This window comes from Aedes albopictus, chromosome 1 (assembly GCF_035046485.1).
Source record: "Aedes albopictus strain Foshan chromosome 1, AalbF5, whole genome shotgun sequence".
NCBI classification, from domain to species: domain Eukaryota; kingdom Metazoa; phylum Arthropoda; class Insecta; order Diptera; family Culicidae; genus Aedes; species Aedes albopictus.
In genome coordinates this window covers 137,992,435-138,020,231 of record NC_085136.1, presented here as the reverse complement: position 1 = coordinate 138,020,231, position 27,797 = coordinate 137,992,435, and the positions used below count along the sequence as shown (strand labels likewise).

The following is a 27,797-nucleotide window of genomic DNA, read 5'->3' as shown; positions in this document are numbered from 1 at the left end:
GTCTCTGGTTGTGAAAGCCACAACAATGAAAATTTAAAATGATCGTTAAAAGCGTGGTCGATGGGAATTTCGCAAGTGTTACGTCTGTTTGTCTGTGACATAAGTTTCAAGTGTCGCTCCCTCGCTTTTGGCATCAGAAAATATTTCCGTGTAGGCTCTCTGAGACGCAAGCAACCCTGCGAGCACTCTTTGTTTGCCTTTTCAAATGCTGTCAGTACCTGACAGTTCTGGAAATTTTTGATGACAAAATTTATTGCGGACCTAAAATTTTCTTATCGTTCGTCGCGGATTGTGCATTAGTGGAAATAATGTTAATTTTTTGTTAATTCCCCGAAAATATCATGTAAGTTTTTGGCCGTCCACCAAGAGAAGAGAAAGAACATTGCAAAGCCGTGCGAATATGGCCAGTGCCAGTGAGAGTTCGGACGAATTTTTCGACGCTGAAGATGACCATCATTCAAACACTCCCAGTGGCAGCGGTGGTGGCAAGTGAGTAATCGACGACGAACGAAAAAAAAAAATCTCAAACAAAAAACTCAGGTGCAATCCGATTGCGATCGTAAAATCAATTTTTAGATTATGATATCATGACCAGATTGAGTTTAGATTTTGATTAATATTTGACAAAAATAGGATGCGTCGTGTGTACAGGCTGTGCTATTTTTTATCACAACATTTGTTTATGCCTATGTTATAATATGTATAGTAGGCACCAGCCTGCTTGAATCATTAGATTAGAGAGCAATAAGGTCATTGAAATTCAGCGATCAAAGTTCACCATTCACCAGATAACCGCGAAGGTTGCGTGATTCGCAGATTCGCCTACTCTGTCTGATTCAAATCTCCGTATGTTTTTGTGCTCTGCAGGAAACGTTCGCCGAAAACAAATGCCGCCGTCGCGGAATTTCAATATCCCGACCCGGCAGCAGCGAAGGCGATTGGTACGGAAGCCGCCGGATTGATTCTCCCAGAGCCGCAGCCGCAAACGGGCCAAAGATCGCAAGTGATTCTGCATTCGCCCGGCGGCGGAACAACGGTTGCTAATGCGCAACCACAGCACCACGGCCGGGAGGAACACAAGTTTGTCGAACCGACGAAAGTGGTAAGTTGAATCCGATTGAGTGAGATTAGTTCGATAGAAGCTCGCGATTGTTTTGGTTGTTGTAGAAATGCATGATTTTGTATGGTTTCATTTGAACTGCGAACCTTTATCAATTTATCCGTCTGAATTTTGTTGGTGGAACGCAATTGATCTTTTATTTTTGTTTTAAACCCTTTATATAAAATGATTAAAATGTTTCAACATAATTTCAATATTATTCAACCGTTCAAAGATAATAATTTGAAGATTTTACTTAAAGATATTCAAAATCTAAAAACCTAACACTCGTCGTCACAACTGCATTTTTTAATAGCGAAAATAATTTAATTAATTCGGAGGCGAATGACATTTTGTTTAAACCTCTTTAATAAATAATAATAATTTAATTAATGTATAATCATGCGAAAAACAATTTATTAATTGATTCAAAACGCTATATTTAATTACATAAACCAACCATATGTACAATTGAATGATTTTCATCAAAAGTATTGATACTGTTGGGCCTGTGGAAGAATTTGAAAATTCATCTAAAAAATGGAAGGATTGGAAAGCTCCAAGATGTTTATCCGATGTCACTCCAAGAAATTCTTCCGGGATTCTTCCGCAGTTCCTGGGAGTTTCGGGTTTTTTTGGGACTTACTTTTGAGATTCCTCCTTATTCCGGGATTCCTGTGGATACTTCTTCCAGGATTTCTTCAAAAACCTTTCTCGAGGTTCCTCCAGGAAGTGCTTCCCGGATTCGTTTGGGAACTCCTTCCGGCATTCCTCCGGGATTCCTCAAGGAACTTTTTCCTGGATTCTTGGTTATATGTTCGACCGATCTTCCTGGGATTATTCAGGAAGTTTCTCCGGCGATTCCTGCAGTAATTTTTTCAGAAATTTTAGCCACGTATTTTCTGAGAAATTCTTCCAAGAACTCGTTTTGGCCTACCTCCAGGAATTCCAGCTGGGACTCCTCCTTCTGTGGTTCTTCCAGCTAATCTTGCTAGGACTCCTCTAGCAATTCTAACTGATACACCTCCATGAACTATTCCAGGGATTTTTCTCGGGATTTCTCCTGGTATCTGGGAATCTTCAAAAAATTTATCCTGCGAGATTCCCTTAGGGACTCTTCCATGAATTTCCATGAATATTTCTTCTCCATATTCTTCCAGGGTTTTATCTAGGCATATCTCTTGGTACTCATTCAAGAAACATCTTCCCTGAAGAGATTTCTCTAGTAATACCTACTAGGATTTTTCTAGAAATTCCAACTATGCTACCTTCAACATTTCTTCTAGGGATTCCTCTAGAGATTTCTATTGGGATTCCTTCAGCTGCAGTTCCTTAAAGAAGTTTATTATGTGGGTTTAATGGCAATTATCAGTGGCAAATAACGGAAACAGCTTATGGATTGTCCATTAATTACGTAAAAGTTTATGGGGGAGAGGAGGTTTGCAAAATCTTACGAGTCATATAAAAATATTTAGGGTTTCATACAAACAAATCTTATAAGAGAGTGGCGGTGTCGGAAAATCGTGAAAATTTCCTTACGTAATAAATGGACCGCCCCTTATTTAGCGTGACGCGTTTTGACCTACTATTCTTCGATCATCATTAGACGCCTAAAACATTATAGGGGTAGGCGGGGCAGAATGAACACCCTCAATATTTTGAAATATGCGAACTTTTTTGAACTTTTAATGAATGGAGAATATAGTCCATTTGTTTAAAACGTAGTTTCAGGAAAGAAATATTCGAAATTAAAATTATACTTGATTTTACACGAAAAAGTTGCGTCCTCCGTTTTTTGTGCATGGAAATTATAATTTTCATTTCGATTATAATTATTTCGATTAAAACCTGATATCTCTAGAACACATGCAAGTAGTTTTGCTGTATCTACATGCTTAACATGTTTATATTTTCTTCTTTATTATATCAAAAATCAAGTTTGGAAATATCTTCTGCTGCCGGGGCAAAATGGACACTCACTTTTTTGAAAGAAGGGGCAAGGGAAAAATATAACCTAAATCACAAACCAACCAAATTCTTCGATTTCAGTATATTGTCGGTTAAATGTTCACTATAGTAGACATAGAGTGAAACAAATTGGTCAAAAAACGACAGCAGTGGATAATAGTTGTTCTAGGCACAGCTGAACATGCCGACAAAAACGAAGCTTTATCCAAAACAGCCTGAATTTAAATTAATTGAAAAAAAATAACTACTTCGGCGTATTATTCATCCATAATAGTTGTTTTGTAATTAAATGACTTTATAGGTGTAAATAATGTACGAAATTCGTAAAAGTCTCAAGGTGTCCATTCTACCCCGTATGCTTGAAGACGGTCATGAAAAACTAACATTTTTCATAACATTTTTTGAAGTGGATAAATCATTTTTCTTTGTGAGCATTCTTATGTAATAGATGCTAAATAGACTTTAAAAGGCCACATGTATCAAAAAACTAAACTTTTTTGACATTTTGCCAGGTAAAGTTGGCAAAACCCTTAGGGTGTCCATTAGGGTGGCCCAGACTTATATGAAAAACAAAAGTTTACCTAGGGTATAACTTTTTCCACAGACGTTGGATCACTTTGCGGTCTTCGATAAAGTTGTTTGGCATATAGTCACCTACAATAATACCAAAGGGTTTATTTATTGAACGCTTACAGCGCCACCTAGCGGCAAAATTCGAAAACTTAAAATTTCTGCATACATTTGGTCAAGTTTTCCCATACAAACTTCAAGCGTTTTGAGCGCCCCCTTAGGCTTAATTGATTTTGCTCAAATTTTGAACGTAGCTTCTGGGAGTCCAAAACATCTGATTTAGGAGGTAAGACTTGGCATTTTTCGAAATTTTTGTTTTTCATATAAGTGTGGGCCACCTTAGTGTCCATATTGCCCCGCCTACCCCTACATTTATTTATTACATTGACTTAAATACAATACAATACAAAACACTTGCATTCAGTTGGATTCACCTCTTCAATTCCTTCACGACGCGTAGTGCGTCATCAGCATCATTGAAATCTCGCTTGAAATTTCAAAGTGATAAAACTCAGTTACCAAAGCGCAAATTCGGATGAAAATGTATCATCCCATATGCTCACTCGTGGTGAGTGTGATGATACTTTTTCTACTGCGTGACTGCAAAATTTCCCGTTTTTTATCACTTCAAAAACGCGAGGCAAACAATCATTGAAAATTAAAAAGTCAATGATTCCTATGAAAATTCTGTGATGCACCAAGTCACCTTCACTTATAAAAACTAATTTGCAACACCCATCTCATGGGTGAATCATTCAAAGAAATTTTGAAGGAATCCCAAGAGAAATTCTTAAAAAAATTCCACGAAGTATTACAGTAAGAATTTCTGGATGAGTCCTAGGAGGAATTGCTGCAAAAACCACAGCAGGAATTGCTTGGGGAATCCAGCTGAAAATCCTTGAGGTATCCCATGAGAAATCTATGGGGGAATCTTTGGATGACATACCTGGAGGAATCACCGGAGGAATTACCGCAGGAACTTCTGAAAGCATCTCAGAAAAAAAATCTGTGGAAGAACTATTAGTGGTATTATGGGATGTATCATTGTATAACCTTCAGCAGAAGTTCTAGGAGAAATTGTTGGAAGAAATTGTACAGGATTTTATAGAGAAACCCCATCAGGAACATCTGGAGGAATCCAAAGATTTTTTTGAAGAAATATCTGGATACCTAGAAAAATCCCTGGAAGAACCGGTAGAGGTATTTCGGACATTTCGCAGGAATTAATAGAGAACGGTCTAAAGGAATTGCAGGAGGAATGAAAAAATCTCGTAAAGAACACTAGTTTACAGCATTTTTGAACTCGGTAAGCTGATGATCATTTTTGGTGTAGAATCATGCCCTGAGTTTGAAAACACGAAAGAAAAAAATTACAGTAGAGCGGAATTTTTTTTGACTTTCCATACAAGGTTGATGATTAGAAATCGATTTTTGTTCTATTTTTAAGCAAAGTCGCTCACTTCAAACATCTCATTCTCCGTAATCAATGCTCCGATTGAGCTAAAATTTTTACTGTAACTCGCCTACATATGATATGTCAAATAAACGTCGAGGAAGAATTTTAAGTTGTTTTTTTCTTATTGAAAAAAATAGATTTCTTCAAAAAAATTTGGGAATTTTGCTAAAATTTAAGAAGATCGTCCCTAAAACTTGTCAATATCTTGAATTTCATCAATCTGACGCAAAACCTGTATTCAGATCAGTGGCGTCGCGTAACCTCACTTTTTACCTGTGCACCGACCCTAAAACTTGTAATTGCAAGGGATTTATGATCGAAATCGAAATACAAATGAGTGAAAGCAGTTATTCTCGTCATTTTCTAATTATTACAAGCAAATTTGTTCAAAAAATTCAAGAATTTATACTTGGTGCACAGGTAAAAAGTGAGGTTACGCGACGCCACTGATTCAGATGATAGAATGGTATTGTATTCAGCTTTTAATTTATGGAAAAAGATTTTAAATTGGTTAAGCAAAACGCAATATATTCGAATTTTAGTAAATTGCATATTTTGAAAAGTTGCAAAACTCGATATTGAGCTAAAACTCAAAAACTGTTCTACTTAAAAATTTTTGAAGGTCGGTTTCGAAATCAGCACTAAATTGTGCTTCAAAAATTTTGGTTGTTGACAGAAGTTCACGATTTTCGTTTTATTTTGTAAACTTGTGGAATTTCAACAACAATAGCAGGATAAATTCCTATAGGAATCACCAGAAGAACTCCTGGAGGTACCATAGCCCTTTCGGGACGAACCAGCACAATCGTGTTGTTTTTCTACATTAGTTTTACATGTTTTTCAGCTGTTTTTTTCCTCAAAAATGTTTTTATGATCGAGTAATTACTTATACTTATATTTCTGAGCCTCAGTGTTGATTGGAGTTGTTTATAAAAAATGCCACTATAAGTTAAACAAATAGTAAACAATCACCCTAGAAGTTGAAAAAGTTTTATCTGTCGTATTTTCATAAATATTTGTTCAATCCAAGTATGCAGAAGTAAAAATCGATAGAAAAAAGAGTAGTTCTGCAAAACGGCGAAGAAAAAGTAGTACTTTTTTGAAAAGCACAAGATTTCTGGGTGGTCAAAGTGAGACCAGCACAATTGTGCTGGTTCGTCCCCAAGGCGCCCGAAGTTCCATCGGAAATTGCTATTGTGAGGCGTTTTATGGTATAAGATTGTTTTTGATGATTAAATCACTACAAAGTGTTGATTTGTAAGAATTTAGACGTATAATTTCAACTCAAGGAACACGATATCAGCTTGTACGAGTATTTCAAAGAACATTGAATACTTGGGTGATTAATATTACTCCATATTATCGAATTCATGAATTAGATTTTAACAGGGATTTTCTGTTCTTTTTCACTTCTTCTTATTCACTTCTATGATTTGAAGACGCTGTCAAGCTGACCTCGTGTTCCTTGAGTTAAAATTATACGTCTAAATTTCTACAATTGTTTAAATAGTTTAAACTAACACTTTGTAGTGGTTTAGTAATTACAATCAATCTTCTATACCATAAAACGCCTAAAAGTAGGCAATTTTGAGCAATTTGTTATAGAACAACGACCGCCTTGAGGACGGACCAGCACAATTATGCTGGCCCTAATTTAACCCCAAAAAGTGCATAGGTGGAAGAAGTTGCCAAAGTGAAGAGAGTTTTATTCCAGAAGACGTTTAGTTTATAAGAGAAAAATTGAGATAATCAGTATGTTATGGTCCGTCCCGATAGATAGTATTTCTGGAAGAGGAATTGTTGGAAGTACCGCAGGAGGAATTGTTTGAGGATCGGTTGAGGAAGGCCAAGTGGAGTTTCTGCAGGTATTCCATGAAGAATTTCTGGAGGAATTTTTGAATAAAATCTCTGGAGGAATTCCTGGATAAGTCCTTGGAGAAATCTCTGGATCAGTGTGCAAAATGTTTATAGTCATTGACTGAAAACAGCACGAATTTGAATGATTCCGCACTGAATATTAAAAACAAACAAATTCATTTTAGGTCTCCCTCTTCACACAGTCAATTCGTAGTCATTGAATATGAAGCCGATCGAGAAACATCTTCATAATTATTTACCTACGTTTATAGCTATGATTCCTTCCAAAAACACTCCACAACAATCAAATGGGAAAAAATCTATGTAAAGCACCGTGAAATGTAATCGAAACGTTAATATTTTCTCAGCAATTTACAACTTTGTAAGATGTTTACAAATATTCATTGCCTTTCATTCAGTTGACAAACGAGTATCGAGCAGCTGAATATGAATATGCAGGCAAGTGTGAAGATTTTTTTTGCAGAATTCTTGAAGAAATCATAGAAGCTTTCTCAAACTGAGGACATTCCAGCTACCTTTACAAAAGTTGCAAGAGCGTGGCTAAGACATCTTGTAAAAAAATTATCAAGAATTTGTTTCATGGATCTCCCAATAAATTTCTGTAAATATTCATAAAATTCTGTCAAAAATCTTGTGGGACTTACTCCTGAGTACCAAAATGTTTGCTACAAATAATTCTAAAGTTTTGCCACAAATTTTCCTTTTTGTTTTAGACACTGTTTCTTTATTATTTGAACGGTCTCCAATCACTTCGGAAATGATGTCAATGATTTACCATTTTGTCTGTGGATTTACTATACAGTAAATTACTGTATTTGTTTTTCAATAACTCAGAAAAGTAACGATATTTAAAATTTTACATTTTATGCAATATGCAATGATTTCAAATTTGATCAATGAAACCTGATTGATCTATTCCAAGCTTTTTTTCATGCAAATACAAAAAAAAACTTGTATTCAAAGCTTTTTTCACCTAATAAAAAATATCCGATATGCATTAATTCTTTAAGCACTTTAAGTAGTATGCAGATGCAGAAGTTGTCATTCAAAGTCACGGAAAGAAAATGGTCAAAAATATTTCTATCAATACAAATGATTTCTATCTGGAATGCAATAAAGGTCAAAATGTGAATGAAAAGATGTTGGCTTTATATGAACTTGATTGATAAAAACCGTATGCGTTTGTACTGGTGCGGATTTGATGACGTCGGCGCGGATTTTGCGGTTTTCAAAGCGACACTTCTGTAACAGCCCTGCAGTATGAAATCATTTTCAAAACTTTGCCTCGGAACTGGATTTCGGTGAATCAGTAAACCGATTCCAAAACGGCCAAATGTATTCTAAGTGACCAATCATTGTGATAATATACTTACTCCAGAATTTCATGATTATTGGTGTAGCACTTTCAACAGTACAATCGGAATAATAAGGGGTGCTGACTAATTGCTGTCTGGAGGGCGAAAATCACGATCTGTCCCAATATATGTTTCGACTATTAATTTATTGATAGTGCATAGATTCTTTTGAAATTTTGCCTATGCAAGAAATGTAGATTGTGAAGCTTATGTTCAAAATTTCAGCCATTTCTTTTATCAAATTCAAAAGTTGCAGCGCTGGAAAGTTAAACTTGGGACTGTACAAATCTCAATTGCACGCGTTCTACTGTTTCGTTGCTACAACAAAAAGTACTGCATTGATTCACATGAAATTTTGCAGGTGAAATGACCAGGGGACTGTTATGGTCTTCTTGTTTTCTTACCCAGCATTGAAACTATGCTGCTGTGTTAAAAGATAGATTGTCAGCTTGAGTCTCACGCTTGAGCCGCAGTTATGTTGGCTACGAAAACCTTGCATTGAACAGTGGGAAAAATCGACCCAAAAAACGGATCTTTTAACGCCGCTGGTTCCGGTACGTGAAGTTGGCCATTTCTGACGTAAACAATTACGAGAAATCGATTGGTGCTAAATTCATTCACCGCACGGCACGGGAAGTGGTCCATTTTGCCCCATTTTGCCCTTTTTTCATACAAAAAGAGAATCAAAATGTACTTTCAAATAACTAACACGACTGTAGATCGTTGAAAATAGCTGCAGGTGTAATTAGAGGTCAATAGAAATCAAAAACATACATGAAAGATCCTTTTAAATGCTTATTTTGCCCCATATGCCCCAACAACTTGGAAATTGTGAATTTTACATAAATATGCATGGATTTTTAATGTTACTGTTATATTTGAATTTGTTTTTTTTTCGCATAAACAAAAAGCGCTAGATTTGTTATCATCAGAATCATCTTCAGTGGTTGTGCAATTTGCCCCATTTTGCCCTATTATCATAGAAAAATGAGATTTAAAATGTATTTATAAGAAACATATATTGCTATGGAAAGTTGACATTAGTTCTAGTTGCAATTGGAAGCTAACAGTTATCATGCGCATATGTTAAATATATTTTCCCTATGTTACCCTACATTCCCCTAAAACTGCTGGATGATAATATTTTTTGTATTGTTTTGTAATTTCACTGGTTGCAATATATGAAGTCCTGGATCATTTTTGATGTATACATATGCGTATTATCGATTAGCTTTAGAATCTTCTCCGGGGGGTACAAATAGCTGTCCATTTTACCCCAATTTGCTCTGATATGTTGTCGCTTCATGAATGAATTGATTTCCCACATTTGCTAATGTCCGAATTGATGGACTTTTGGTACTGAAACCAATGTAATCAAAAGGACAGTTAAGAATATGACTTTGGTGGGGAATTCAGGGTATAATAAACATTAATCTTAATCTAAATTAATGGCAAATATGTACACAACTAATTAAATTTGGCATCTTCAGTATTATATAATTTGGTGCATTAAAACACGCTATATTTAATCAGTTTAGCGCATATTTGACATATTTTATAAAATGCTTATTATGCCCTTAATTCCCCATCAAAAACTGAAATTATAGAAAAAGTCATATATATGTCTTTTTGATAACAGTGCCAATGCTAATATGGGAAATTAATTTATTCATTACATGACAAAAAATCAGGGCAAATTAATTTGTTCATTACATAAAAAATCAGGGCAAATTGGGGTGAGATGGATAGCTATTCATACCATTCCGAGAAAGATCCTAGTATTAATCGATAACCCGCATTTGTACATATCAAAAATGATCCAGGACTTCATGTTTTGCATCCAACAAAACCATACAAAATATGTTATTATGCAGCAGTTTTAGGGGAATGTAGGGTAAAATAGGGAAAATATGTTTCATATACACTGAAACCTCCATTTAAGTCGGTGCATGGCTGATCGGAAATAATTTTTACTGTACAAACAATGACAAAACTAAAGACTTTTATATTTTTTAATACTCCGCATGACATAGAAGATTTGTCAAAAAATATAAAACTGTATAGTTTAGTCATTGCTTGCACGGTAGAAATTATTTTCGGTCAGCCATGCACCGACTTAAATGGAGGTTTCAGTGTATATGCATGATAACTGTTAGCATCCAATTTCACTTAAAGCTAATTTCAACGTGTTATGGCAGTATTTGTTTTTCATAACTACATTTGAAATCTTTTTTTTTCATGAAAATAGGGCAAAATGGGGCAAATCGGACAACTCCCGAAGATGATTCTGGTGAAAATAGATCTGGCGGTTTTTGTTTATGCCAAACAAATCACTTCAAATCAGTAACATTTCAAATCCATTCATAATTAGGAAAAAATGTGAATATCCACAAGTTGTTGGGGCATATGGGGCAAAATAAGCATTTAAAAGGATCTTTCATGTATGTTTATGATTTCTATTGACCTCTAATTACACCTGCAGTTATTTTCAACGATCTACAGTCGTGTTAGTTATTTGAAAGTACATTTTGATTCTCTTTTTGTATGAAAAAAGGGCAAAATGGACCACTTCCCGTGCCGTGCGGTAAATGAATTTAGCACCAATCGATTTCTCATAATTTTTTACGTCAGAAATGGTCAACTTCACGTACCGAAACCAGCGGCGTTAAAAGATCCGTTTTTTGGGTCGATTTTTCCCACTACACACTTAAATTCAGAAATTGATCTCGGTAAAGGGTTTACCGAGAATCCAACAGCTGATATCTCGGTAAAATATTTACTGATTCTCGGTAAAAATTTTACCGAGATTTCGGCAAACCATTACCGAGTCTCGGTAAACTTTGCCGAGATCTCGGTAAAAAGTTGGATTACCGAGATCTCGGCAAAGTTTTGACGACATCTCGGTAAAACTTTTACCGAGATTCAGTAAAAATTATTACCGGATTCTCGGCTGTTGGATTCTCGGCAATCCGTTTGCTGAGGTCGGCGATTTAATTTAAGTGTGTATGGTTTTATATCCTACAGAAGAAGAATATTTAAGATGTTGACAAGTCCAAGGCTTGTGCAGTCTCTCCTCTGTGGTCCAATGACCACCCGTGTTTATACTACCTTAGGTAGACATAATGAAACATACCTAGACATTTAGGTACTGTAATGAATAGTATTTTATGTAGGTAGATATCCTATGCACACAATCATTAGGTAGACACTACAGTCCTTTCCCCTTTAGAAAACTTCAAAAAATAACATTCATCACCAAAATAATGATAGCACAAATAAACTGACTTTCAAAGACCATAGCTGCTCGCTAACAAAACAAAAAAACAAAAAACGATTTTGCTATCCCAATATCAGCAACTTTGCCAAAAAGTACAAATAACACAAATCCATTCACCAAAACATAACATATGACAATTCCGCCACAAAAGAACAATTTCGTTCACCACAAAAAAAAAAACATTTCGTTATTACCAAAACAAAAAGACAATTTTGTCAATGCACCATCGGCCAAAAAGAACATTCTGTTCACAACATAATGGCAATTCTACCAGAACAATTCCGTTCTCCACAAAAATAACAATTTGTTATTACAACATCCTGAAAACCAAAAGGAAATAATTTCGGAATAACTCAAAAGAAATTACACGTTCCTTGATCCTCGTCGCCACTTTTATATCCTACAGAAGAAGAATATTTAAGATGTTGACAAGTCCGAGGCTTGTGCAGTCTCTCCTCTGTGGTCCAATGACCACCCGTGTTTATACTACCTTAGGTAGACATAATGAAACATACCTAGACATTTAGGTACTGTAATGAATAGTATTTTATGTAGGTAGATATCCTATGCACACAATCATTAGGTAGACACTACATATGGCAGTGTATGTAGAATAATTAAAAAGTAGATTTGGAACAACCGAACTAAAGGGACCACTCTGGAAAAATGTTAAAAAATAAGAAGAAACTTTTCCACAGACATTATGTATCTAAAACTGAAGATTTAGGTACAAATATTATTGTTTTCGTAAATACGGCTCTGGATTTAATAATTGTGCAATGTTGATTCCGTGGCACTTAATCTGTTAGTACACGGGGTTAAATATTTCTCCAAAAAGAAACCAATGCTCATCCTCACACATCTAGTTTGATTCGATCGAATTTTCATTAGTGGCACAGTGATGTTGTGTCTTGAGTTCTTTCCTTGTCAAATAGGGTATGTGTTCCATCAGTAATCTCACGCTCCCATATTCATCCTATTCTAAAACAAGCGATTACGGCACCGATTGATTCCGTTCTTTTTGTTTTCATACGTGCTCACTCCTAACAAAAAATACAAAAATAAGAAACAAAACAAACAACGCTTCAATCCTTTGTTTTTCGTAGGATGAAAATGGGAGCCACATGCTTAATAAGGGAACCAGTACCCTATTTGACCCTGTGTACTCGAATTTGGCATTCAATCCTAGAACATGTTTCGCAGTTGAATAGCTTTGATATCGTGAATTCTCTACCAAACCAACTCCCTCATCCCACTTCTTAAATCGACACCAAAATTTAAAAAGGGCGTAACTGCTCTTCGCGTCATCACCTTCTTTTAAAGCTGTGGATCATGTATTATGCTTTCCATGCATTTCACAACAAGTACCAGATGGGAAAAACTCTCCTCTTTCCGACAACCACGGTGGTTTGAGTGTAAGGGAGGCAGTACGACCTACAGCTTTGAAAGAAGGTATTACTTTCAAATGCAGTTACGCCCTTTTGAAATGTAGTTTTCCTATCCCATGGGCTTTGTGTAGTCAGCAGAGGCTATCTTGCCATTATCCCTCGTAACCATCGATTTTAAACTGACTACCTCCCCGCCTGATAAAAAAGATCATAGAAATACAACAGAATATATTGCTACACGCTAAAATGAGTTATAGTTATCATTAATTCATTTGTTTAAAACAATAAAGTAACAACAGACCCTATGGTTTTCCACCATAGCATGTATTGTAAATGCCACTTGTACCATAGAAAACGGGGGTTGTTAAGTGTCTTAACCATGAAAAACCAAAATTTTCGGGAGCAAATTCAAGTTAACTACCATTTAATTTATGGTGTTTTTATTAAGTTGTTCAACAGTCGAATTCATCATTATTCAATGGTAATTTATGGTGATTTTATTGGATTTTCAGGCCAGAAAATGTTTTAAAATAAAAATCAAATAGTTATCCATGCGTTCCATTAACTCGATTCGGAGTTTTATTATTATTATTATTATTTTTAGTAAGAATTCCATAAGTTTGTTAGTGTAAGACAAAGCATGTGAAATGCTAAATTGGTTCGCTTTTCTTATCGCAAAAACATACTTCTTTTCCTTATAGTACGGTAGGCAACGATTTCGTGAACTGCGTCAGTGCATGCAAAATGACGAAGACGAGAATCCAGGCAATACACTAACACCTGATTCACAGGTATGATATGGAAAGAAAATTAGTACTAACGATTGCAAATTGCGTTGTGCATGATCGGTTAAGTGACGTAATTATCAAATTTAAACATTTATCACAGATGAAACGTTTACTTTAAACACATGGGTTGTGATAATTACGACATTTATGCAATCATGGACATTAGATATTGATCTCCACTCCAACCTTTACCTTGCCTAATTTACCTTCGTCTGACGAAACTGAACACCTAAATTTTGCATTTGCCTGCATATACTGCAATCTGCCGAAAAAATGTGTGCACCACTGCAAAAGTGAAGAAATTTGAGTTTTAGAACTGTATGCTAGCAATATGAAGCCTTTTCCAAAGCCAGCCAGCACATACAAAACCCCCATCAGGTATAGTGGTTTCGCAGCGCGGCGTCACGAACACTAATGCAAATCTACTGGTTGAAAATATGCCCATTTGATTTTGCCGGGAACAGCTGATTTTTGTTTACTATTTTCAACCAGTAACTCAGGTAGTGTTCGTGAAATGCAACGTGTACGTACACGCAACACCACTAAAAGCAGAAACCACTATACGTTGTATGGGCAGCAGGTATTTGGCAGCGATGACAATGGAAACCGTACCGGTTTTCAACATACCCAAAAGCCAAGCCGTGTGTAAAGTGAAATGCAGCAAGCATGAAATTGCGTTTGTTCTGCCGCTCGCGCGTGTTGATATACCTAGGCGCTCATTGCAGAACTTGCTGGTTGCTGCTTTTACCTTGCGCTCTGCTTTATGCTAATTTATGCGTGTTTCCTCCCGAGCAGAGAATGAGAACAAAGTTGAATCATATTTAGGTTTTGGAATTTTTTTTTGTTCAACGAAAACTATTTATTTCTGACTTCAGCAGTTGATAATAATCCTTATTGGCGTAGTTAAGTGGAATTCCTTCGGGACTACCTTCTTAGATTAATTTTTGAAGCAGTTAGATTGATATTTGAAGCAGTTGCATCGAGGGGCTCTCCAGGAATATCCTTTGGGATTCATCAAGGAGTTTCATTTGGAATCTGAATCTTTTCTGAAAATTTCTCCTTCGGGGGTTTGTCAAGGAGTTCTTTCTGGGGTTCCTGCATTCGAGTTTCTTCTATGCTTCTTCTGAGATGCTTCAAAGAGTACCTTCTGTAATTCCTCCTAGGATTTCTTCATTTGAAGATTTCTCCTTCTAAAATTCCTCCAGGAGCTCTTCTTGAAATTCCTCCAGCAGTTCCTTCACAAGTCCCTCACTTAGTTCATTCGAGGATTCCTCCATGATTTTTTGCTGTGATTACACCAGAAGCTTCTTCTAGAATCTCCCCAGAGTTCAGAAGTTCCTCCTGAAAGTTTTCCAGAAGATTCTTTCGAGATACCTTCAGATATGCCTTCCGGAATTCTTCCGAGAGTTGCTTTTAGAATTTCTGGAGATGCTACTGGAAGTCTTTTGATAGTCTTCCGCAAGTTCATTTGGGAATTATTTCAACCAATGAACCTAGGTGAAAACTTTCAGCATTTTACAACAGATTTCCTTCTAGAGTTTTCTCAAAATTGTTCCATGAGTTCCTGTTTAAATTCGTTTGGGAGTTCCTTGACTAATTCCTCCAACAATTTCTTAAACTATTTTTTTCAACTGTTACAGTATGTCCATGCAGTCGCTATGGGTTTCCTCCAATAGCTTCCTATGGGATTACATTTCTTAAGCTATTTCTTCTGGGAATCCCAGAAAAAAAACTTCTGCAGACATTTCAAATGAAACTGGAAAAATCTGAAGGTACTCCGGAATTTGCTGCGTACATAATTAGTACGTTTGGGGCTTAACGAAACTGGCTACACTGAAGCGAGGTTGGCGACTACAAGCGCCAGCGCTGACAAACGGTCGATTGGGCAGTGTTGTTCGATATGTAAGCCCGGTAGAAACTGTTATGCGGTTGAGAGATCTGTCTGTCTCGAGAACGGATACTAGATTGCAAGATGTTGAACGAAATGTAATTAATTTACTATTAATATTACTCGGTAAGAACTCCTGAAGTAATTTAAGAAAGAGTTCGTGAAAAAAACGGAAGAAATTCCTAGAGAAATCCTGGAAGCAATATCTTAAGGAAACCTGGAAAAAGTGCCTAGGTGAATTCCGAAAAAAAACACCTGGAGGAGTCCGAGAACTGCTGGCCCTGGGGGAATCCAAGAAGGTATTCCTTAGGATACCCCAGAAGAAATCTCTGAAGGAATCCTGGTAGGAGTTCCTGGATGAATTCCAGAAACACTTTTTGTAGGTATCCCAATTGGTATTTCGTTAGGAATCTCTGAAGAAACTGTAGACCATTATTAGATTAGAGTAATATAAATACAGGAGGAGCTAATAATTCTATCCATTCGTTATTTGACTACTGAACTGGTAATAATAGGCTCCTAAAATGAAAAATATTTTCCCGATTTTGTAGTATAACACGAAGAAGCATGCTATTCTGATCTCAATAGATTTTTTTCCGAACTTAAACAATGACAGAATAGTTAATAAACTCTAAAATAAAATAATGGTAAACAGTTATTGTTTGACATTCGAGGTCAACCTTGACGTAACGAAAGTGGACCGACGGGTTGCAAAAGAAGTCACATTGGCTTACTTTTGACAACAAATCTGGAGCTCGATTTGAATAGGTCGTATGTACATTTTTCGATATAAAATTCGATCAGTTTATTTAAGTTATTGTAGCAATATGGAAGATATTTTGGAGACTTTTAATGATGGAACGGAAAGCCTGTTTTGTGATGATTCTGCTGTATGTATCAACTTTGTCCAATTTCAACGGTTTTTGATATAATAAGCGAATCCAGCTGTTCGAATTTTTAATCGACAAAAGCACATACGACCTTTTCAAATCGAGCTCCAGAAATGTTCCTGTTTGACATACACGCTAAACAAACTTTATTCAAAATTGAGTGCTAAACAAGGAGAATTTTTAAAATTATTAAATTTTTCAAAAAGTTATTTTATGGGCTTTACCTGATAGGAATACATGAAAGATGAGTAAATATGTCATATTAACCAATGCTTGACCGATTTATGCAAAAATTAAGATAGGCCTTTAGGAGCCTATTCTCTCAATCGATCTACGACAACCATGACGACAACTTTCCCATTCAAGGGGTTATGGGCCTTTGGATCAGCTGAAATGTCTTATGCACGGAGAAACTGAAAAACTCAAAATTAGGTACTTTTAAACTCAATTTTGAGTTCTTTTTCATCTCCCTTTTCATGCGCTCTTTCTGTTGTTGTCAGAGAGTGAAGAGAGAAACAGCCCAACTTTTGCAGTTCCGTGCGTCAAGCCAAAATTGAGTTTCTAGCACAGTACTCAAATTTGAGTGAATACAACCTAGTCAAAATTTCAGTTGAGTGGAAAAAACTTAAAATTAGGTATTTTTTTCACATGGAAGCAAGCGGGAACAACCCAACAAAAACATCGATTCCATCAACTCAAAATTGGCTTGACGCACGCAACCCCGAAGTTGGGTGGAAAGAACTCACTTTTGGGTAGTTTCGTCTCTCCGTGTGGAGAATCACTGAAGCGAACCAGTCGAAACTTTGGGTCAGCTCATTTCAAGATGGAAGCGAACAAGATCGTTTTGAAGCGCCTTAACAACGCCAACTACGAAAGCTGGAGATTCAAGGCAGAAATAGTCGTTTTGGAAGTATACTTCGAAACAAGCGCTCGTGTCGATAACCGCCGATTGAAAATCCGGGGACGACCGGACAAGGACAACCTTCGTTGAAGACTGTCAACACTCAACCATCATGAACTGCAAGACCGCTAAGGAATCTTGGGAAGCTCTGAAGCAACGTCATCAAAATGCGTCGTTATCGTGGAAGGTCACTATCCTTAAACGAATTTGCCAAATGGAGAAATCATGGAACGTCAAGGTATGGAATCGCTTTTCTCCCGCCTGGATCCGTAACTGATGGTAGCTGCCTGACTCATACGCCACTTTGACGATGGCATGGGAGACGCGGTCCAACAACGAGCTTACGATGGAACTTGTGAAAGCGAAGCTGATAGACGAATCCTTGAATCGTTCCAGTATGCACAACGTCGGAGAAATCGTTTTGAAAATTGAAGCTGGAAGAAAGCAGCAGATCTTGTGCCATTCCTGCAACAAGCCTGAACACAAAATGAATGATTGCCTATAGGGTCAGCGTCGGCAGGAGAATCAAGAATTTCTTCCGAAGAATGAACTTCGTCAGTCATCATCGGGATTCTAACAAGTCTGTCCTTAATATCAATGCGAGTTTAAAGTGTTTTGTGACCATTAGGGTAAACAGGTATAATATGCCCCCCCTAAGCAGAAATGGCAATATATCTGAAACTGGCGCCTTATTCCATCTATTGTTCACTGCAAATCGTTGTTACTAAAGTTAGTGAAGTGCTGCATGCGAACTTTGCCTTTGTAGAGGTGGCTATGGAAGCTTTGAAACGTTTTTCGAAAACGTTCCAAAATTTACTTTTTCAAAACAAACGGGGCAATACGCCCCATCAAAAGAAAAACGTCCAGCCCCGTGATAAAACTGTCCCAGAGGATAATTCCACCACATGATTATCCTAGGAGGGTCTTTCAACAAGTGTTTAACTGCATAAAAGTTGCAAAGTAACACAAGCGAACAAAACTAGCTTCGTTTACAATGAAGTCAGCTCACAAGAGGTAAAATATTACGCCAAAAGCCTCGATTTCCGACTTTTTGATATTTTTATTGCTTTTCCGTACCAATCCACTAACGGACCAGTTTGATGGCAATAATTCTTCAATAATTGAGATTTCTAATCGATCACACATGCGAAAAGCGCTTGAATAGCTAGAAAATGAAGAGGGGCGTTTTGCCCCGGTGGGGCGCATTATACCCTTTTACCCTAGAGATAAAAAAAATGATTCCAAAAATTGATCAACAAACCAAATTAAACGTTAAACAAAAAGTTTTTTTTTTCTTTTTATTTTCGAAACTTTCAGCACTGAGCTGGTTCGTCTCTTAAAACAAATAGTTTGATGTATTCGCATTTGACAGTGGGCGCTATTTACCAGCGCCCAGGACATCATGTCTAGGTACCATAATTCCAATGCATGTGTATGGGCCGTGTCGTGGGCCTGATCTAAATGACGTTCGTAATCATTATGAAAGTGAAGCTTACCGATGTTTTGCACGTGCCAAGTATGGATGCTCATTATTGGTATCAGTTCAGTGAGAAGATTTAATGAAAAGGCTGCGGATGACCTGTTCACCCGAAACACCTGCAAGATTATGAAGATTGGCGAAGTCGTTGCTATTGCAGACAAAAGCGAAGGTTTGTACCGTTTGAATTTCCTAAGGAACAAATCACTGAAAGCAGAAACGAAACACCTGAAAAATTGCATTCATATGTGGCATAAGAAACTTGGACTTCGGGACCCGGATGCCATATAGAAGCTCATGCCATGCGGGAGGTTCTAGCAACCGGGATTCGTATCGAGAAGGATGAAGTACCTGAGAAGATCCAGGAATTCGTTCAAATGGTGGAAACACGATTTGGGATAACCCCGGCCATCATTCGCTCGGATTCAGGAGGAGAGTACAAATCCGAACATCTTCTTGATAGTTTTTATCGCAGTAAAGGAATTGCCCCGCAATATACAGCAAAATGGCATTGTAGAACGAAAAAAAAAACAGCACTCGTTGAAATGGCTCGCTGTATGTTTTAGTATTTAGCATAATGAACCGATACGGAAGAGTAGGTCATAATAATATTTAAATGAATAGCATAACATAGAAATTATGATACCGAATTGCATAAAAAATCTATTCATTCGTTATTTGACCACTGAACTGATAACAAATCTCTCAATCGATCTACGATCGATCATACGAAGAATTCCTGGGAGAATCTCAGAAGGAATTTATGAAGGAATCCCACCAGCAAGTCATAAATAAACATGATTTACCAATAATGTATCCATCTGTATCCTTGTATCTATCTGCCGCGTGCAGTGCCCTATATCGATATCGTCCGCAAAACCTAAGGGGCCGTTCATAAACCACGTAGACTTTATGGGGGGAGGGGGGGTCTGGCCAAAGTCTACGCTCCATACAAATTTCAAAATTTTTGTATGGACAAAAGTCTACGAGGGGGGAGGGGGGGTGCGTCTGAGATTGCCAAATTTTGGTCTACGTGGTTTATGAACAGCCCCTAAGAGGATATGCGGTCGCATGACGATAGGGATGGTTCTGCTTCTTTATACGCTAGCAATATTGAACTCAGGGGGCATCCATGTAGTACGTCACGCTAAATTTGGCAATTCGTACGGTTTTTTTTCCTATTTTTAATACATTGCTTGTCACACTTTCGCCCCCTTATCACCGTGACGTACTTAATGAATGCCCCATTAGTCAAAGACGTATCACCCTGCTTTAATCCGTTTAACGTTAGGAAGGACGTCGACCTCACATCATCCACCCGATCGCTTGATTTCCATCTAATCGGCGTGCGGTTCAGCGAAGAGAAACCAGTCATTGAAAGATCATGGTTTTCCGACGAAACTGGTTAGATTACCTAGTTCATGCAACGTTAGATAGTTTCAAACGAGGCATTCAGCTTCACACCAAAAACCTAACATCGATTCCGGAAGCTATAGGTTCTACATTGGCAATAGCTTCAAATCGTGTAAACTCAACAAATATAGGAACATCGCATCGGTTTGCTACAATCATGTTCTCTTCCCCTGTTCGGGTTTCGGGTTCACACGCTCAGTTTGGAGTAGAGACCTAATAGTCTAGTCTAGTTTGTTATAGTTTTGTAGTTTTTATCTGTTTAGGTGCCTTGAAGCAGTAACGCAGCGTGATGCCTGCGATTGAGCGGAATTGATGTGACTTTCACCTTTTTGTGCGAAATTACAGAACAGTTCAGTGGAAGGAGTGTATACGTCGTCACGCACCTCCCACCCGTTCCGAGTGATTGAAGGCGATGCGCTGAGCATACAGAGCATGACATCGTTGGGTCGCGTTGGGCGCATCCTTGCCGGCAGTGCCAGCGTGGACGCAAGCGGTAAGAGCAATGTGATGTGATGGGCGATTCTCGCTGAAACTAGGTCACCATTTACATATGTATTGCATTACATTCATGAAATGATTCAAAACAATGCCTGAGTGGTGGGATTAGCGAGAACAGCTCATCATATTCTCGACAACTACTAAATCCTAATCAATGGCCGATATCCCACTTTCAGCAATGAGCGTTGGCAAGGATTCGATGTATCTGGGCTCAACATCTTCCGCCCCGCAATCGTTGATAGCGGTGCCTTCGTCTTCTTCGCGCGAAACACAGCTTAGTGGTAGCTCGTCTATTCCTTCTAGCGTTGGTGGTGGTGGCGGAGTTGGAGGCGAAGGTGCTAGTGCTGAGAATATAAGCACAGCGGGTAGATATGAAACCAGTGACGATTTACGAATCCAGCGACTAGACAACGCATCTCCCAGTGGAAATGATGGCGAATATCGAATAAGCATGAATGTTCCTTTACAAGGTGAGTAGTGTCACTTCTTCAGGAATTCTTCTGGAAATTGCTTCAGATGTTCCATAAAAAATGTTCCCATAATTTCTTAAATTTTTTGAAAAGAACTCCACAAATTAATGCATTTTTAGATAGTCGGAATAAGAATATCTTCAAGGATATTTACAAAACTTTCATGATTTTTTTTTTCTAGTCATTCCATTACCAATTTAAACCAATAAAAACATGTGCCAAGTTGTGTAGTGTCGCTAAAAATGCTTTTCGGATAGTCCTTTACGGGTTCTTATAGAAATGAGAAATGCAACCTGAAAAGTTAGAACATGTTTATTTCGGGTTTCGGCTTTAATTATTCCAATACATTCTTTAGATGTGCTACCTTATGATTTCCAGAGGGAGTGTATAACCACGCCAATGCAAATGTCGATTTATTACATTCGATCAATTTTTACAAACCCTACCGTTCCCAGAGCCGGATGTCATTGCCAGCACCAAACTTGCCCACTCCAAAACGACGGACAGTTTAACATGTTCCGGGCCGGTGGCCCCTCCGCGACGGAAAAAGAAAACCCGAAAATTATCGAGCAGCTCTTCCGAGCAGTTCAACATGAACGAGGGCTTGAAGTTGCCTCCGGCCGATAGTTCGTCCACGGAGTTAACAGTCAAGCTGCCACCGGCAGCGCAAAACCAGGATTGCAACAGTTCGGAATCTTCATCGACGGCGGGGGCCATCGGAGGTGTTGCTCTTCCTAGTCCGGCGACCAGAGCGCTGGAATCCATTACACGGGAAATTGAAAGTTCTTTCAAAGACGCTGCTGCCGTGGCCGTTACCAATGGCGGAAGTCCCGGGGTAAGTGCCACTACTGGTGAATCCAGTGAACCGCGGAAACTGTTGACCGGGTCGATGAGTCGAATATCGAACTCTTTGGGAAACAGTTCTGCATCTGTCTATTCTAAACCTAGTCCATCGAATAGTGTTAAGAGCAATTCGGCCCCTGCTCGAGTAAGTTCGATAGATCCTTCGCAGGGATTGAATATTTATAAGGCTACTAAGGGACAATACGTCGTTAAACCAACGGATGGTGCTTTTAACAAAGCGGAAGGTCCTTCGCGGGAGGAAATTGAACGTGTCGAAAGAATAAGGCAGGAGATTATGGGGAAGACGGCTTCCACTAGGGCTAGTTTGTCCGGGACGGGTACCAATAGTCTGGGAAGTGGAACTAGGTACAGCTCATCCTTAGCTAAGCACATACATCTGAAGGAACGGAGAAAATCTGCCGGGGATGAAGATATGTTCAAACAGCTGAATATCTACGTCAAAACCCGAACCGACTCCGGTAAACAGTTGACGGACATGGAAATCCTAGAACAGATTCCGGTGAAGAATCTGGATACCGGAGAAAACTTTCCATTGTCTGCGGTGGAAGAAAAGCTTCCGCAGTGCATCAATCCACTGTCCTTGCACATAATGCGACTAACTAGCCATATTCCGGAATCGGATGAAGAATCTGTGGGACCTCCTCCGGGCTCGGAAGCACCGCCAGGCTATGAAGAAGACCTTGAAATCGAAGAGGAAGGTGGACGGCTTAAGAAGAAAACGGCCAAAATAAAGCGGTTCTTCCGATCGACAGCGAAGAAAACGGTGGACAAGGCCAAGTCCATAGCTTCCGAGGTATCTCACGCAAGGCACAAAGAAGACGTAGCAGATATTGAAGACGTCATGAATCCTGAGCAGAATATCAAAATCAAAGCCTCTAGCACCAACAAGGGGCCGTACGATTTTGCCAAGCTTCAGCATGTCCAGGACCTCTCGGGGGAGCACACTGGCGCCGTGTGGTGTATGAAGTTCAGTTCGTGCGGGCGACTCTTGGCCACGGCCGGTCAAGACCGTGTTCTACGGATCTGGGTGCTGAAGGATGCCTTCCCATTCTTCCAAGACATGCGCACAAAATACAACGCAGCTGATCAGAAGTCTTCTCCAACGCCGTCACAAGAATCCCTAGTCTCTCACCACTCGGCGGAGGAAGCGATCGCTCTGGCCATGGCAGCTGAGAAATCTCCCGGTCCTTTCATGCCCAAATCGTTTTGCACTTATTCCGGCCATACTTCGGACCTGCTGGACGTGTCCTGGTCCAAGAACTACTTCATCCTGTCTAGTTCGATGGATAAAACTGTCCGTCTTTGGCACATTTCCCGCAAGGAGTGCCTCTGTTGCTTCCAGCACATCGATTTCGTGACGGCCATCGCCTTCCACCCACGGGATGATCGGTATTTCCTCAGCGGAAGTCTGGACGGTAAATTACGACTGTGGAACATCCCGGACAAAAAGGTTGCACTCTGGAACGAAGTGGACGGACAAACCAAACTGATCACGGCTGCCAATTTCTGCCAGAATGGGAAATTCGCCGTGGTTGGATCGTACGACGGGCGGTGTTTGTTCTACAACACCGATCAGTTGAAGTATCATACGCAGATTCACGTTCGCTCTACGAGGGGAAAGAATGCAATTGGGAGGAAAATCAGCGGAATCGAACCCATGCCTGGTAAGATCCACAAAAGCTTGTTGCCTAATGGTTTTTAATTTAAGCACACTTGCTATTTTAGGTGAAGACAAAATTCTGGTTACTTCGAATGACAGCCGGATTCGCTTGTACGACCTGAGGGATTTGAACCTGAGTTGCAAGTACAAGGGCTACTTGAATGTATCCTCGCAGATCAAGGCTTCTTTCTCGCACGATGGCAAATATATCATATCGGGATCGGAGAATCAGATGATCTACATTTGGAAAACGCATCACGATTATGCTAAACTGAGTTCGGTAAGTTGGGGTTTAACATTGAGATTGATATGTATGACTATTTAGGCAACGATTTTATTTCAAATTCTGTACAAGTTTTCTTTTCGGTCAAATTGTGTGTCTCGTTTCAATCTGTGGCTGCCAGTTGACTTCTCGACAGCTGGTCGTGTAATCAATTGTGCTTCCGTGCTTCCTTCTTAGTCTTCTTGAATGATACTAAACTACCACATCTCCTTTTCTTTATATTTAAATGAATAAGCTTTATGTATATAAAATAACCGAATCATTTAACAGAAGTGCACCCTGACTTCTAAAGGACTTCGTTTTGCCCTCACCGGACCAACCCGAAGATTGTCCGTGAAGGACTTTGTTTTGCACTCACCGGACCAACCCGAAGGTTGTCCTTGAAGGACTTTGATTTGCCCTCATCGGACCAACCCGAAGGTTGTCCGTGAGGGACTTCTTTTGCTCCTTCTGCATCTTGAGGTGGCCGTGAAGGACTTTGTTCTGGGTTGTCCGTGAAGGACTTTGTTCTGCCTTCACCGGACCAACCCGAGGTTGTTCTTGAAGGACTTTGATTTGCCCTCACCGGACCGACCCGAAGTTTGTCCGGGAAGGACTTTGTTGTTGAGATAGACGAATTCTTCTACCACCTCGAAAATATCCCCGTCTATCGTAACATCGCTGCGTAGGCTTGACGTGTCTCGCTCAGTCCCACCTACCAGCATGTACTTTGTCTTAGCCGCATTCACCACCAGTCCGACCTTAGCTGCTTCACGTTTCAGGCGGTTGTACAGTTCTGCCAACGTTCCAAATGTTCTAGCAATAATATCCATATCATCCGCAAAACAGACAAATTGGCAGGATTTCGTGAAGATCGTATCCCGACTGATGAGTCCGGCTCGTCGCATAACACCTTCCAGGGCAATGTTGAATAGTAGGCAGGAAAGTCCACCATCTTTGTCGTAGCCCCGTCGAAATTCGAATGAGCTGGATAGGTCACCCGAAATCCTTACGCTGCTCTGCACACCGTCCATCGTTGCTCTTATCAGTCTGCTAAGCTTCCCGGGAAAGCTGTTCTGGTCCATGATTTTCTATAGCTCTGCGCGATCGATACTGCCGTATGTCGCCTTGAAGTCGATGAACAGGTGGTGCATTGGGACCTGGTATTCACGGCATTTCTAGAGGATTTGCCGTACGGTGAAGATCTGGTCTGTTGTTGACCGGCTGTCGATGAAACCGGCTTGATAACTCCCCACGAACTCATTTACTTTAGATGAAAGACAACGGATGATCTGGGATAGCACTTTGTAGGCGGCATTCAAAATAGTGATCGCTCGAAAGTTCTCACACATTAACAAGCCTTTCTTGTGGATGGGACAGATTATCCCTTCCTTCCACTCCTCTGGTAGTTGTTCGGTTTCCCAGATCTTGGCTACTAACCGGTGCAGACAGGTGGCCAACTTTTCCGGGCCCACCTTGATGAGTTCTGCTGCGATACCGTCCTTATCAGCCCCTTTTTTGTTTTTGAGCTGGTGGATGGCATCCTTAACTTACTTCAGCGTGGGAGTTAGTTCGTTCCTGTCCTCTGCTGCACCAACATAGTCATTTCCTTCGCTGCCTTGATCCCCCGTGCCTACACACTCTTCGCCATTCAGGTGCTCGTCGAAGTGCTGCTTTCGCCTCACGTTTGTCCGTCAGGTGGCTCCCGTCCTAATCCCTGCAGATTTCGGCTTGCTTTTGCGGTTTGCGTTGATCTTCTGGTAGAACTTACGTGTTTCTTGTGAACGGCACAGCAGTTCCATTTCTTTGCACTCCATTTCTTCCAGGTGGCGCTTTTCCTCCCGGAAGAAACGGGTCTGCTGCTTCCGTTTCTGTCTGTATCACTCCACATTCTGCCGGGTTCCATGCTGCAGCATTACCGCTCGCGTTGCGTCCTTCTCCTCCAGAACCGCTCTGCACTCCTCGTCAAACCAATCGTTTCGTCGACCCCGTTCTATGTACCCGCGTTGCTGATGGCTGCTATGACTGTACTCCAGCAGTTCTTTAGAGGGGCCAAATGGATACATTTTCCAGCACCATTACATCTACCATATCGTCTTACAGGTTCGTCGAGATCGAAGTGACTTCTGGGAAGGCATCAAAGCACACAACGCGACAGTTACCTGCGCAATCTTTGCGCCACATCCGGAAGCAATTATCAAACCCGAACCGGATGACGAAATCAATGCAGACAATGTAAGTTACAATTTTCCACAGTTTTTGTCGGTTTCAATAATGATACAATGGTGCGATTTGTTTCTTCCACTAGATCTCAATTACTCATCCAGCGGATCCGCTGGTAGAACAACGCAAGAAGGGCTGCGGCGGATACGTTCTGGTAAGTGCAGATTTTAACGGTTGTATCAAGGTGTTTATCAATAAGACCAAGCCGAAGCACAGCAGCTTACCGTACACTGCTATACTGGATTAAAGCCTATTAGGTACGTGTATGGATGTACGTTTTCGTTGAAAGGATATTCCTGTCGAAAAAAAACAGCGTGATCAAAGTTATTTAGAACGAAATCAAACGATATTCATTTGTGAAACGCAAAAGGGATAGCAACACACACGTTTGCACAGATGCACGGATGATGATGATATTATGATGTAGTTTTTTATTATTGATAGACTTGTTCGAGGTACACTCATCAACACCAAATAACCTTAGGGGTAGGCTAGCAGGCCAAGACGCAAAATACTTATTGGAAGTTAGGTTGTAGGGTGGGTCATTATTTTATTCAAACTTGGTCGAAACAAGCTAGATTACTACTTTTTAGTATTTATTACGGTGTTTCAATTAGATTTTCTTAATTTGGGAGCGATTGATTGTCTTTTTTCGGATTTCGGCGCAGTTGTCGTTTGGCATATTGTTCATTTGGTATAATTCTAAATGGAAGATGATACAAAAAATAACCAACCCACAGAAAACATGTACATTGTACATTCTTATTCATGACCAAACAGCCATTACGCCAAATAAGCCTAATACCATTCAAACGCTACACGAATTGACGGGTCATAAACGCAAGCATGTTCGTGTAATATTCATCTAAAATCATTCATAATGACCCACCTTACGACTAGTTACAATGAATCAAAACGAGAAGTGCAGTTAAAACAGTTTAGAATGCATTTTATGGGAATCAGCACCTTTTAATATCAAGTTTAAAATGTTTTGTTCAACAGTTTTGTGTGTCTCTACCTAAAATGGCTTTGTGTTGTTCCTAAATGCTGATTTCTTCAAATTAGCTAGGCGTCAGTTGTTCAATGTTGGAATGTTGTAAAACAGTTTGTTTAAATCTTCCCGTACCGTTAATCTCGAAACCATGTTACGCACATTACAAATTTCGTCCTTCCGCCTGAAGTCATCCTACCCTTCCCGAAACAGTAGGTTCCGCTTTGGTTCGAACAGCAAGGTGTATCATATTTTTGTTCTACCTACTTATGCAGTTCATGGGTTCTATGTTTTTTGATTTATAAATGTGGTGTTACCTGCTACTGTGAATATAAAAGCATATTGTCAGCCACTATATATGGCGCTGGGCGTACAGACTCCTGGAATCAGAAAAGCAACTAATGCGTAATGTAAAACTACTGTTACAAAATTGTGTAGATCACCAGATAATGTTTACCTAATTTATTAAATGTGTATATAT

The 27,797-nt window shown here is 39.3% G+C and overlaps 1 protein-coding gene and 1 long non-coding RNA gene across 3 annotated transcripts; both read left to right on the top strand.

Annotated features, from left to right (window-relative positions):
* Positions 1 to 239: 239 nt before the first annotated feature.
* LOC109432365 (uncharacterized) lies at positions 240 to 27,797 on the top strand. 2 transcript variants are annotated; one of them, XM_029852507.2, is made up of 9 exons: positions 240 to 489; positions 868 to 1,102; positions 13,693 to 13,782; positions 20,694 to 20,841; positions 21,023 to 21,316; positions 21,772 to 23,844; positions 23,906 to 24,120; positions 26,206 to 26,337; positions 26,411 to 27,797. In XM_029852507.2, exons 1-9 carry the CDS (start codon positions 401 to 403, stop codon positions 26,570 to 26,572), a joined length of 3,438 nt encoding a protein of 1,145 aa, XP_029708367.1. In that variant the 5' UTR covers positions 240 to 400; the 3' UTR covers positions 26,573 to 27,797. The 2 variants fall into 2 exon arrangements, with proteins under 2 accessions (XP_029708367.1, XP_062701432.1); XM_062845448.1 differs by lacking the exon at positions 13,693 to 13,782.
* Positions 1,109 to 11,623, top strand: LOC134285183 (uncharacterized). Its single transcript, XR_009996194.1, has 2 exons — positions 1,109 to 11,153; positions 11,202 to 11,623. It is a non-coding gene; the product is annotated as an uncharacterized LOC134285183 (long non-coding RNA).